This window comes from Sciurus vulgaris (assembly GCF_902686455.1).
Source record: "Sciurus vulgaris genome assembly, chromosome: 1".
Lineage (NCBI taxonomy): Eukaryota > Metazoa > Chordata > Mammalia > Rodentia > Sciuridae > Sciurus > Sciurus vulgaris.
In genome coordinates, this window is record NC_136461.1 from 48,574,793 (window position 1) to 48,589,564 (window position 14,772).

General features: G+C 39.3%; 1 protein-coding gene across 4 annotated transcripts in view; it reads right to left on the reverse strand.

Annotated features, from left to right (window-relative positions):
• Positions 1–14,772, reverse strand: part of LOC306639994 (uncharacterized protein C1orf87) — an 86,159-nt gene that overhangs the window by 37,433 nt on the left and 33,954 nt on the right. For 3 of the 4 annotated variants that reach the window (XM_079103766.1, XM_079103767.1, XM_079103764.1), the window contains exons 4-7: positions 12,791–12,925; positions 11,893–12,156; positions 9,119–9,240; positions 5,869–6,058 (exon numbers count right to left, since the gene is read on the reverse strand). In XM_079103766.1, the coding sequence (XP_078959892.1) occupies positions 5,869–6,058; positions 9,119–9,240; positions 11,893–12,156; positions 12,791–12,925 (711 nt within the window). The remainder of the gene's footprint in view (positions 1–5,868; positions 6,059–9,118; positions 9,241–11,892; positions 12,157–12,790; positions 12,926–14,772) is intronic. The other variant, XM_079103765.1, reaches the window with a different exon arrangement.

Genomic DNA, 14,772 nt, shown 5'->3' on the forward strand with positions numbered 1-14,772 from the left:
ATTTAATTATCCACATGATCAGCACATATTGATATATTTTTAAATATGGACATTATGAGGTTATTCTAAAAATAGATCATTCACTTCTGGCAATACTGAATTTTGCTCTAGGCTAAAAGGAACAGCAGACTAGAAATGGTACATCAACATTTCTAGAAGTAGATTGATTGACAACTACTAAGAACTGACTGCTGACAGTTGAAGAGGAGCAACAGAAACATCTACCAGAAAAGCCTTGTAATTTAGTATGATTCAGGACAATTATTAAAATATTTCAAAGCATGAATATTCATAATGATGACATGACCCTTAGGGAGTCTCTATTTAATAGGAAATGTTTTCAGTCAAAAGTAAATAAAATAGTATGCTGATTTTAAGTCCTTTGGGTATAAACCAAGGAGTGGAATAACTGGTCAAAAGGTGGGTCCATTCCAAGTTTTCTGAGGATTCTCCACACTGATTTCCAGAGTGGCTGCACCAATTTGCAGCTCCACCAGCAATGTAAAAGTGTGCCTTTTCCCCAACATCCACGCCAACATCTATTATTGTTTGTGTTCTTGATAATAGTCATTCTAATTGGAGTAAGATGAAATCTTAGAGTTGTTTTAATTTGCATTTCTCTAATTACTAGAGATGTTGAACACTTTTTCATATATTTATTAATTGCCTGTATGTCTTCTGTAAAGTGTCTGTCTGGTTCCTTGGCCCATTTATTGATTGGGTTCTTTGTATTTTTGGTGTAAAGTTTTGTAAGTTCTTTATGAATTTTGGAGATAAGCGCTCTATCTGAAGTGCATGTGGAAAAGATTTTCTCCCACTCTGTAGGCTCTCTCTTCATGTTCTTGATTGTTTCCTTTGCTGAGAAAAAGCTTTTCACTTTGAGTCCATCCCATTTATTGATTCTTGCTTTGATTTCTTGTGCTATGGGAGTCTTGTTGAGGAAGTCTGATCCTAAGCCAACATGATGAAGACTTGGACCTACTTTGTCTTCTATTAGGTTCATAAAGAATAATAATATGGAACTTGCAAATAAATGGATGGAATTGGAGAATATCATGCTAAGTAGAATAAGCCAATCCCAAAAATGCAAAGGCCAAAAATGTTTTCCCCAATAAGTAAAGAATGATATATAATGAGGGAGGGAGTGTGGGGAGTGAGAGAAGAATGGAGGAACTTTAGATTATGTAGAAGGAAATGAGAGGGAGGGGGTATGAAAAATGATGAAATGAGACAGACATCATTACCCTATGTACATGTATGATTACGTGAATGGTATGAATCTACATTGTGTTACAACCATAGAAACAAAAATATGAATCCCATTTGTGTACAATGAATCATAATGCAGTCTGTAAAAATTAAAAAATTAATAAATAATTTTTAAAAAGAAGTAAATAAAATAGCTCTTACTTTAAAAAGGACATACATTTCCTCAAAATACTGCTTGAAAGAGGGTACAAAATCATATTTCCCTCTTTTCCCCATGACTAGAACCATTTCCATTTTACCTCACTGCTCTACTTAATTCTGTTTATCAAGTTACTAGAAACTTCAATGAGTGTACACTTTACAATTTTTTTTTTGTTTTTGGTACTGAGGATTGAACCCAGAGGTGTTTTACCTCTGAGATATATCTGCAGTCCTTTTTAAATTTTAAGACAGGATTTCACTAAGTTTCTGTGGCTGGTATTGAACTTGCCGTCCTTCTGCCTCAGCCTCCTCAGTAGCTGGGATTGCAGGCATGTGCTACTGTGCCTGGCTACAAATTCTTTACAGTACTAGTTATCGAGGATTTCTTTGCACTGTGGGTCTGGGATGACCATGACTTGCTCCTCCAAACTCTCTTCCCTTTATTTCTTTATTGCTCACTCCCCTGTCTCCTTTTATTATTTTCAGTCTCTCTATTTGACTTCTCTTTGGCTACCTACTCTTTAACAATGCATGTCTTCTTCAACCCCTTTCCTTCTTCCTACATTCCATTATGTCCTTGAGTAATCTTAACTATGCCATGACTTCCACTCCTTATGGAAGAGTCTTAAAACATTATTCAGTCTTCATCTCTACTGATCTGCATGGTCAAGGCTGAACTCATCAACCCATCCTGTACCCTTCCAGATTATTCCTTTCCTGTTTCCTCTCTCAGAGAATGGCACCACCATTCAATCAGCCGCCAAGCCAATGACTTAGGAGTCATTATTGATTCCTTCTCATTAAGAGCTCTAATTCAATTAAACCCCAAGGCCTGCTTCTTTACCTCCTATTGTCTCCACCACTCCTGTTAGTGCCTTAGTTTCAACCCTCAGAATCTCTTACTGGATCATTGGAGCAGCTTTCCAAAAGGATCTCTCTGCCTCTGATTTTGCCTGTGCCTCTAACCAAGTCTTCAAATAATATCAGGATGCTCTTTTTTCAATTTCAAATTCAATCATTTCATGCGCTAATTCAATATCCTTCCCTGATTACTTTGGACCTTCAGGATAAAATTTGCACTCATCAGAAAGACCCTCCTCACACTAGCTTCTATTTTCCCTTCTAGCAGCATTTGAGCAGGGATTTAGAGCAGTCCCTGAATTGCCCATTCTCTCCCTGTGCAAGTGCTATTTTCATGGCTTCTTTTTCCTAGAATATGTTTCCAGTCTCTTCTCCTGACCCTATCATCCTTACTGGCAATCTGCCAAATTTGTCAGGCCTCTAAGATTGGGTATTTGCACCATTTCCTTTGGGGCCTTTCAGGCTAGGAGGGTACCTTGGTGCACTTTCTCTGTCTTCAGAGTCTGTGCTACCAGAATTGTGATGACGTGTTGACTTTCCCTGAGCTCCTGGAGAAAGAAGGAACTGAAATAATAGAACCCGTCATCCTCAGTGCCTATCACTTGAGGGAGTAGCATGTCAAATGCAAGAGCAGAGATTAAATATACCTATTGATTGAAAAGATGCCTCTTGCATTGGAGGAGGGAAGTGATTCAAAATTAATAGGAATCCCCCCTTTGGCTGTTTTAGGGGAGATGTACAGATATTGAAACAACTAGATAAGGAAAAAAGAGGCCTGACAAAATGTAGAAGGTCTGATGGTCCTGGTTCACTAGGTAAACTAGTGTTCCAGCTGGAGTCCTGCCATGAGAATGAACTTCACATCAACAAACCTTGGTTAGCTCAGTAGCAGATCCCCTCCTGAGGGTGGTGAAGAAGCCACATGAACTTGAATCAAAGAGTACTAAGAGGCAGAGCAGCCTGTGTTCCAGCAAGCTCTTCCTGAGAGGAAGGTCTGGCAGGAGTTTGGGAGGGGCTCCTGATGTGAAGCAGAATGAGGACACATTCAAGAGGTGAAGGATGTGGATTATGTATAAAGGGTTAAATGGAGTCTGCACACTTAGGAATGTCTTAGGTTCTACGACCCTGTTGAATCAACTCTTGATTTGAGTAATGATAAGTGGTAGGTAAATAAATGTATGTGGCTCTTCCTTGCCTTAGCAGTCCCACAAGAAGTTATCACTGTATCCAAAAAGTACAAGAGGCACAGGATCAGTGGATCCAGAGAATGAAGATGATAGACACTTGATAAGTTTCCATTCTGGTCCTTGTGAATGGTTAAAATTCCATGGGTTTGATGACAAGACCTATGGATTATCCTTGAAGTCAAAGTTTACTTATCTTGGAAGCTACAAATGGTCTGTCAACCCTTGAAAATGGTAGTTGTTTGGATATGCTTATTTAAAAAAAAAAAAAAATATATATATATATATATATAATTTTCCTGAATAGAAAGTGCAAAGCTTTCGTGAGATAGTCAAGAAAGTTCACAATTCTCTCTTCTGTACTCTAAGGTGTTTCAGAACTACTAGTCAAAAAGAAAAAGCTTCCTAATTCGGATGTGACCTTTCTCATTCTCCTCTGAAGTCCTGCATCCAGGAGTAAGGAAGTGTTGTGTGGCTGCTGCTGCTTCCTATATTCAGTGTCCCTTGGGCCTCAATTTTCCTCACATTCTGAGGAAACAAAATTCTATTTTCCATGCCTCCCAGAACTGTAATCGACTTTGAGTGAGTTCCAGATGTCTTAAGAGATGCCAGATGGCTAACGAAAGGCAGACCAGCTTCAAGGAAAGTGTGCCCCATTTCCTTGCATCTGAACTCCAAGGATGAGCTTTTGGGGAACAAGAACTCTCAAGCACTTCCTTGATAGCCACTGCTCAATGTGGCCATCACTTGACCATGGGAGGATCCTCTTCCTTTAGGCTGTTTTGAAGTGAGATTTTCACCAAACAGATTTATTTTTAATATAAGAAGGAAAGGAAACTAACATTTAGAGCCTGGTATGTCAGGTACTATACTAAGTACTTTCACATATTTACTTTATTTAATCCTCACAAAAGACACAGGAAGTAACTATTTGGAACCCAGTGTTTCCAGATGAAAATATGAGACTCAAGGAGATTAAGTAAATGTATTGCAATTTTCAAGTTGTTTATGTTCTGTTCTGTGAATATCATTTGAGAGCCTTCAGGTTTCATCAATGGTGTTATGTGGTTTTGAATCTAATGAATTTCTGATTCTTAGTCTGTTTCTATAGACCTTCTCGTGAACACAGTAAAAGTTACTTATGATGTGCCAACTCTCATTGACCTGCACTATTCCCTCTCTTTCCAGTGAAACGTGTTGCATGTGTAATACCCGCGTGTGCGCACGTGCACACGCGCGCACACACACACACACACACACATTGACAGTAACATGTTTTGCTTTGCACAGTGGACTGTATACCTGAAGGCTCTGAGGAAGTTGCTTTTTGTTCTAGGATAAGAACCCCCTTCAGCGCCTTATATCCTTGCTTCCTGAGTAAACACCATTTAAAAAAAATTCTCTGATTCCCTCATTTCTAACTTCAGTATACCTAGATGAAAGGTATATGCTGATCTTTCTGACAAAATATTTTCCCCCCTGTCATTGCAAATCTTTTCCAATCCTATAGAATTCAAAATTTTGTCTGCTGGACTCAGTGGACACTTTCAAACATCTTCTACCTAATGGAGTTCTGGTTTTGGCTCTCCAGTCCATTTCCAGAACTCTTATACTTTAAATCCTGGCTCTGCCTCTTGTTACCTGGACCTTGATTGGATTTGATTAGAGTTGACCTCTTCAAGACTCATTTACTAAATGGGATAATAATGTCTACCTAGATTTTGTGGTATTTTATAAGGAATAAACTTTTTCAGTGTTATGTTAAGTGAGATCATGTAAGTAAAACATTTTACATAGTGCTTGGTTCTAGTAAGAATTCAATAGTGTGGTGTTGGTATTTTTAAAACAGTGGCAATGATTATTTTACCTGTATTCAAGATAGTCTTGTTATTGGGGTTTGTTTGGCTACCAAATATCCATGAATTAATATGGTTCTGGATCTTCTTCCATGGAACACATTTGCACTGTTAATTAATGCTCCAAAGCAGCATGCTAACCTCTATCAGCAATAAATTACATCAGTCCCTAAAATATGGTGTTCCTAAGAATGAGACACCACATGCTGATTTTACTGAAGGCTGGGAGAAGATGTGAGAAATGAATTCAGCCTTGAAAAAAAATTGTTTTCCACTGTGAAATATTGTTTGGATATTGTCATATTTTCTATTATTAACATAAAACAGTCCAATGTAAGTAATTCCTGGACCAGTTCTGCACATTTCATAATTCCTCTTGTATTTTGTTTTTCTCCTCACAAGCACACACACAAAAACAATTATGTAATGTCATTCACAGGCAGAATACAGATCATAAGTATTCCTTATTGTCAGAGACTTAATATTGTCAGAGACTCAATATTGTCAGAGACTCAGTTGCCTTTAGCTGAACAAATCTGAAATGTGATTTTGGTTACCTTGGCTGGGGGCAGACAGCCAGAGAATGAGCGATCTTCTTTTCGAAAACTCAGGCTGAGGTTTCCTATGTTGAGTTTGCCATTGGTTGTCCTTAGTATCATCCTTAAAATCTCCAACAGGCTCTTGTTCCCTTCTGACTGCCAGCTGGAGTCTTGAGGTGGGGTTCTTATTGGAGGGGCAGAGGAAAGGCTATGAAAAGATGATCCATTTGAAGTAGCTGCGTGTTTTCACACTGTGTCTCCCAACTGGGCTACCCACAGTGGACCCCAAGAACCCACTGGCTACAACCTAAATATTTGATGACCTGGTCATGGGATTGCAAGTGAAAGCTTTACAAATTAACTCAAACCTACCCCATTAGACTGAGCTCTAGAGTCTCTTCCCAGGAGGCACCAAACAATCTATCTACAATATAGACTGAAATTCTCAAATCAACTTCCTCTTTTTTTCCCAAATACAGAGAAAAACAAGTGATTGTAGTATTTTGCCTAAGTAATCTTACCTATCTTAAACTCAGATAATTATTGATGGCAAATCAAATTTCCACACTCTTTGTTGCTACAAGCACAGCACAGCAAAGCAAAGCAAAGCAGATCCTGCCAGATCCCTGTAAGTGAGGAACCTACACAGGAGGAAATCCTGAATCAGGTGAAAGTCTGCATTGTCTTTGACTCTGTTCTTTATATCTGGGAAACCCAGAAATATTTTGGGAGTAATTATTTACTTATAGTCTGGCATGCAAATGTCAGTAATTATTTAGATGGCTTATTTGACTATTATTGCTTTTAATAATAGGTGAAAAAGTAATAAAGATAAAACGTTATAGTCATTTATATTGTGAACTAATTGGAGATGTTCACTCAGGGAGTTCCTAAGCTCCTGAGACAGTCTGCCTCCCTCTCATTCTATCAAGAGAAAGCTGGTATTTGCATTACTGGCCACTCTCTACTACTAGGGCACATGACCCAGACTCTGCCAATAGGTATCTCTGTTTCAGATTTGAATCAGAAGTTTTCCTTCTTCTTTGCTGGCAACACCACCAGTTCCTGGGAATAAGCGTTCATGAGGCTTTAGCCCTGGCTCAGTACATTGAGTACCTAGTGGGAAGGTGTTGTGTGGAACCAATTTACTGCAGCTCATAGGGTTTCTTGGAAAGCGTGTGCTGGAGTGTATTTCCTTTGATCCACTTTAGGCATTAAGGTCTATTGCAGCCCCATCACAGAACCACCCCATTAGAGGCTCAGTCTGACAATCCATGGAGGGGGCTTTTCCTCCACAGCATGTTCATTATTAAGGGGCCAGGCTTCATCATGGCCTATCAGTCCTGCATTTCTATAAACATGCTGTCTGGTCCATATAAAGCAGTGCCTTCTCTGATGGGCTCAAAATGATTTCTGTGCATCTTTTTTAAATACAGAGGATATACACATCTCCCTACAAGCCTAGAAATGTAAATTCTTTAGATAATTGGAGAGGTCAATTGCATTTCAACAAATGTTTATTGAGCATCTCGTATATGCCAGGAACTATGTTAGGACTAAGATATTCACAAGGACGGACACCATTCCTAACCTTAAATGTCAAATGAATATTTATAAAGGCAATGATGTTATGAAGGGGAAGCCTATGGGATAATAAAATAAAGAGACAGAACCTAGTTGAGGGGTCAGAAAAGGCTTCCTATCTAGAACTAAAAGAATTCATTTCTACAAATGAATGGCTGTATATTCTTCTACATAGTTGATCACGTTTCATGACCATAATTTTACAATCTGTCTTACATGAAGAGTGGATGCTTATTTTTAAAAATTTCTAGGGCTTTTAGCTCCCAGTAGGTCACTTGCTCCCAGAACTATACTTGACTGCAGTACCCACACAGCAGTACCTATTTTCTTTGGACTATGAACTTACTAGCTTTGGAATTTACTGTGCCAGGAAAATGAACCCGACAATCAGCTGTTATCCTATGAATCTTTGTTAAATGAAGAATCATAGTCAAAAGTGGCACCCCGTGGAGAGGAATCAAGTCTAATGCTTGGCCCAGGGACTTTTTTCCAAAAAATTATTTTTGTCCTAGAGTGAAGCAATAAACTCCATGGACATGGCTCTTAACTGCGATGTCACATTGTTTGTAACTGAAAGGTTTTCCAGAGGGAAGTTTAAGAGTAATAAATACACCTATATGGCACTGACTGTGTACTAGGTACTTTTTAAAAGAACAAAGTCTATTCTTATCCTCATATTACAGATGGAGAATGGAAGCACAAAGAGGTTAAGTGAATACCTAGGCCAAACAGTTACTCAGTGACAGAGACAGAAGTCCAACTCAGTTTTCCAGCAGCAGAGCCTATGCTACTAACCACTGCACTTTATCCCTGTTCTTTGAATGTGGAGAATATCATACTTTGCTGTGCTTCATTTCTAATGATATTTCTCACACCTTTTAAAAATTTTCAGTCACTTCTTTTCCTTGAGATTATGTGAAAGTATTACTGATTTCTATATCTCAAACCATTAACTAGTGCCTGTAACCCAGAGGTTCACTGACTGAACCTATTTCTGGAATCATATGTTATAGATGAGCTCTGCACCCATACACAATCATTTCTTATTTCATAATGAGGTTTTTTCATTTTCACACAACAACCTCATAAAAAGACACATGCTTGGTGTTAAGAAACATATGCAATTGCTACAAATAACTTTCCATGCTGGCCTGCATACAAGAGAGGGAAAAAAAATTATATGCATAAGCCAAGTGTTGGTGAAGAGCAAAGTGATTCTGCATTGGGAATATTTTAGAGTGAATGCCTCCAAGATCCCTGCCAGCTCTAGAAGTCTAGTGCAATGAACTGAATGTTTGTGTCCTCCCAACAAAGTTCAAATGTTGAAACTATCATTCCAGGGTTATGGTACCAGGAGGTGGGGCCTTTGAGAGGTGGTCAGGTCATCAGAGTTGAGCTCTCAGGATTGAGACTGATGCCCTTTTAAGAAGGGACCAGAGAGCCCTTACACTCTTCCTGTCAGTAAGGATACAGAAGGGAGTTGACTGTCTGTAACATGGAAGAAGGGTTCTCACCAGAACTGGACCACTAATAGTAGGTTGGCACACTAGTCTTAAATGTCCAGTCTCCAGAACTATGAGAACTAAATATCAGCACTTTATAAGCCAGCCAGCCTACTAAGACATGCAGCCTAAACTGACTAAGACATGCTAGAACAATGGGCCCATGAAAAGGGAAAAAATACCTCTGCTTAGGATCACTGTGCCTCTGAGTTTTCTTCACGTTGCTGTCCACAACTGTTCTGCTTTGCTGTAAATCATCTGAGGCTGCACTTTTTAAAAAACAGAGTAGCTTTCCATAATTCACCTGAAAATTAAGTATAAGAGCATACTCATTTACTTTACATGAAGGGAAAATAGACTGCCAAGATAAAATGTATTTGGAAACTTTTTACTATTGAAAGTTTTAAAAAAACTATTTAAAAATAGAAACATAATTATAAGTGTTTTCAATCAAATATTATTTTTATTATTCTTCTGGACATAATGTAAAATGGTACTTCCTGGTTGTCTTGTGTTTGAGTAGGGCCATGTGACCAGTTCTGGCTAATGTAAGAGCTGAGGTGACAAGTGCCACTTTGGGTGGAGGATTAAACTGTTGCCATGAGAACCATTGGAGCTCTCTTTTTCAATCCCCTCTTCCATCATGTTCAAAAATATTCTAGAGTGTCTGTTCCATCAGCCTGGGTCCTGTAGCTAAGATAATAAGTGAGGAGAAAGGCCTGTGGTTGACTCGTTATGGAAATGTAATGTAAATTTAAAAATAAACATTTATTATTTTAAGCCACTGAGAATTTGGGGTTGTTTGTTATTACAGTACAACTTACCCTCTAGCCTCTCTCTGTCTCCCTCTCACATCTCTAACACATTTATTATATAGAATATATGCTTATGTTTAGATGAATTCAGATTTTGTAGGGGTAAGAATTTACGAGCCTAGGTGAAAAATCTCAAGATTACTTTTCTACATAGGAAAGAACTGAAGGAATGCCATTAATGTCTACCACTGGTGTGGATGGGATCCTAGGAACTCTGGTCTATAGACAATTCCAGGGAAGTTGAGAGTAAGAGTAAAGGAAGGAAGCTAGATAAATCTAGTTGTCTGCTAGAAAGATTCATATACTTTGTATAATAATTTGACATTGTATTGCTAAATATTTGTCATAATATTCAGAGATTTCATTAGGGCAAGTTAGAGGAGAGAGAACTAACATTTGAGTACCCACTACATGCTGAACATGGGAGCAGTAATTTGCATTTATCATGCCACCCAATCCTGAGTTGAAATCTATGAAGTTTGGTTTTGACCTGGTTTTCTAGATGAGATCACTGAGGCATCAGGGATATTAAGTACAGTAAACCCCACATGAAGAGCCAAAGATGGAACTAGAATTAAAGTCCAGGTTTCTGAGAGGTTTGTTCTGTCTATAGGCTTGCTATTCATGCACACACTTGGTTATACTTTTACCACACTATATTCAGCTACAAGTGTGAATTCAGGCTCAGTGTCCAGAGATGTGCAGTAACCAAAGACTTCTGACCTTGTTGGAGAGCTTGTGTCTCAGCTCTATGACTGCCATTAATTCTTGGGTGTCATGAGACAGTTCTTTGGTAACTTCTGGGCATCGGTTTTCTAATATGTAAAATAATGTTTGTGGAGAGCAGTGACTTGGATCATGGTCTCTGACTGCCTTGTGACTGCATTTGCACTGGGAACTTCCTGTGTAAAGGTGCAGGTCAAGATTGCCCATTTGCTAGGATGATGCCCTCCCTACCTTAGGAGTTTCTGTGAAAAGGCATGGAGCTATATTAGTCTGTACCTTGAGCTCAGGTACCAGCTGCCAGGGATAGAGAATTCTGGGCATAAGATAACCACAGTGTCTCCCAAGTGACCACGACCTTCAAGACTCTCTTCTTTTCAGAAACTCCCACAAATAAGCTTTGATGATAAGACCTTTGTAATAAACATGCTGTACAAGCTCTGGGTCATTGTTCCTCCGTCAGAGAACACTGTCCCACCTGGTCCCAGGTTTCTCTCTGTGTTTGTTTTTCTTAATCCCCCATTGCCCTTCACTGGTTTCTAATTAATGGTCATGCAGGTCACAGCTGGTGGTGGTAAATTATATTTCAAAGACATTCCCTACCTCTCTCAGTCTAAGGACTTGTCCCAACAAATAAGAAATCTCTCTTCTGACTGAGTTACCTCACTACTGGTCTTAAGAGGGGCTATCATAATGAATCTGTAACCACCTTGACAGTGTTAAAAGCAAACAATAAGAGTTGGGACAGGACACCAATTTTAAGAGAAATTAAACAGAGGTAAGATCCCTAGGTCTACTTTCTATTAATGTCTGTTCTAACTAGAAATTTCCACATGAATATAAGTAAGCGTAGGCATATGTTATGATGTGGCAATGAGGAGTAACCCCAAGGGCTCCTATGTTAATTCGGAAATATTCAGAGGTGAAATGATCTGATTATAAGAGGTGTAACCTAATCAGTCCACCCTAGTTTGAATGGAGTAACCAGGTGGTAACTGTGGGCAGATAGGGCATGGCTGGAGGAGGTGGATCACCGGGGGCTTGCCATGAGAGGGATTATCTTTCCTGCACCACCTTCCTGTTTCTCTCTCTGCTTCCTGGGTGCTGGAATGGAGTAGCTCTCCATCGCCATGCTCTTTCACCACAATGAGTTGCCTCACTTCCAGCTCAGAGCAATGGAGTCGGCCAACCATGGACTACACCTCGGAATTCATGAGCCCAAAATAAACTTTTCCTCCTCTACGTTGTTCTTCTCAGGTCTTTTGATCACAGGGATGAAAACCTAACTAACACAGCATCCACAGTTAAGGTTATTTTCAAGGAAAAAAAAAAAAAAAAAACTAACCTCTTAATTCTACAAGCTTGTGGGTACAAATAAGAGACATAAAAGACATCCACACTTAAAAGTGTAGCCATACCATTTCAGGAGAGCCCTTCCTAGAAAATCTCTGACAAAGGAGCTTGACTGTTGGCAATGGCAGAGGGACTCCATGCCTCAGGAAGAGGAGGCTCAGCTGAGACTGGAGGAGAAACCCTGAAGAGACTGGGTCCAGGTTTGTCAGCTCTTTCTGAATTTTGTCTAACAAGCTGGAGCTCAGAGGGTGTGACTTGAGTTCCCTTCTGACCAGGGCAAGAAGAAAAGAATCTTCTTTTGTCATTTCACTTGGCCTCTGGTTGATATCCTGACACAAAATGAGAAAATAAATGGACAGATTTCAATACAAGGTGATAAAAGACTCAGGCAAAGGTGCAGAAGTGCATGGGGGCTGGTATCAGAGGCTCTACCCACAGTCCTGACCTAGAACAGGACAAGCCAGTTGTTCCTAAGGGACAATGCAATGCTTCAGATCTATTCCTTCAGGAGAAGAAAGGAAGCAAATCTTCTTAGAGTACACACATGGTTCTTTAACATCCACCATCTGTCTTTTACAAAATAACTTCTTTAATTATATAAGAATTTAGATAACATATCTTACAGACTTATTGGATGGGAGAGGTTAGGGCCAGGGGTTCAGACAAAGGATGAAGCCCAGATACTGACAGGGCTAATTGGGAGCATAGTGGCCCCTTTGATCTTGGGAATCTCTGGAAGGAAGGTAGGTCAGGGACAGGGAGATGATGATTTCAGTTACATCTGTAGTGTTTGCCTGTAAAGTCATCAAAAGTTTCAAGAAAGTTGTATGGATATACAGAGTTTAGTGTCCATCAGTTCCTCCTCAGACTGTCTTATCACCTGCTCCACATTAAGATGTACAGTCAACAAATAATACCTGTTCATTCACAAGAGGAAACAACTTGACAACTCTCAGTACACACCTCAGGTTGGGCAGGGCCACCCCTCACCATCTGCTCCAAGGACCCGTCTCTAAGATTTCTCCGGGGGACGCCATGCATGTAGGATAGGGACTGGTCTCCAGAAGGTACAGAGCTGCAATGGGACTGACTGGGAAACTTAAAGAAGTAAAGACAAATGAAAGCAAGGAGAAGACAGGTGGGAGAGAAAGGAAAGAAGGGAGAATGTTAGACAAACAGCTCCTTTAAACACAATCCCAATTCTAAATGAATTAAATCCCCAATTCAGAAAGCTTGCAATTACACAAATTTCAGCATTATGCAATTAACACATGTTTGACAAATATGTTAACAATTAGATACTGTCTCATTTGTACAAGAAATGTGTCTGTGACAGACCAAAAAAAAAAAAATGTAAAACATAAAGTGTTTATAGGCAAATGTGAGGTTCTTATTGATAAGAGTATCCTTAGGCTGTTTAAATTAGCAGGATCAGAAAGAACTGCAAAGGAAATTGTGAACTTTGTCAAAAATGGAAGAGATTAAAGAGTCTAGAATATTATAGCTCATGAGTAATGTTATTAAATGTTACCATAGAAAAATAATCAAATTAGGGTCAAGAATAAAGTCCCATTCACCATTTTTTTAAAACTGTCTGCATTTTATGATGGTTTGACAATTTAGGATGAAGGACTCTACCCTCTAGGGAAGACTGCTCCTCCCAGCGCTAGGTAATTCCTACAGACAGTATAAAACTTACTTGCACACACATCTTTCATTCACATTAACCAACCAATTCTGAGTTCAAATCCCCAACTGCTCCCTTTATGTAACTTTCATACAACAAGCCATTATTTGTCTTGTCCCAAATCAACCCAGAACCAGGTTCTAAACAAGTGAAAACGACTTCTGTGTGCCAAAGCCTGAGGGAATTATTCTGGCTGGCCATTATTCTGACTGTTCCCCTGCTTTGCTTTTTCTACAGAAATCTCACCAAAATCTGTGACTTTCCCTATATTGTCCTTTCACCACCCCATTAAACTTGGTGCTTCCCCATGTGACCCTCATGAGGAGGTATGATCCCTTCTCTTGGGAAATGTAAGCGATTAACTCTTCTTTTAAAGTCAGTTGTCCTCACATCTGTCAGTTTATCAGATCTGATTAAAACAAAATCCTGGGTAAAAATTGAGACATATGGTTAATTTTTAGTATCAGGCAATTGAAAGGTAACAAGATGAAAGGACTGAAAATAATGATCTGTACACAATTGATAGTCATGTTGAACAACCTATTTAGATGAATAGCAACCAACAGGTGTCTAATAGTCATGAAGTATTTTAAAGAAAAAACATGAGGCTTTCAGAGCAGTCTGGAATGACAGAGAATTCTAGAGGATACATAAAAATAGCCAGCTATTTATTTGACTATACTCTGTACAAAGCACCACGTAGGAGTTTCAATAATGCTATTTAATTTAATTTTTATAACTCTGTGAGGTTGGTGTTTTAGCTCCTCTTTACATTTGGAAAGTTGAGATTTGCAGAAGCTGAATAACTTTATTCCTTCATTTAAGAAATGTCTGTGGCTTGCTTATTCTGGTCAAGGCACTGTGGTAGGCCTGAGAGAACAAAACAGACTTACTCCTGCCCTCAGAGCTTGAGAGAGTGGAGGGCACAGCAAGCACATGGGGTGGGCGGCCACTATGGCAATGGTCCAAATGCCTACCTAACCTTCTAGAGGAACTGACACCTAAGTCCAGGCTTGAAAGGTAAGTTACATCTAGATAAGCTAACAATTAGAGAGAGAGGAGGAGAAGAGAGAAGGTGGCAGGAAAAGGGAACTGGATGTAGAAAACTCCAAAGGTGCACTCATGCTTGTTAGAGAGAGATGGATGCTTTCAGAGCATAAACTTTTAGGAAAGGCAAAAGATAAGACTGGAGAGGAAGGCAAGAAAGAGGCAGCGAATTAGCCTCTATGCTTTATTCTGAGGGCAACAGGGAACCATG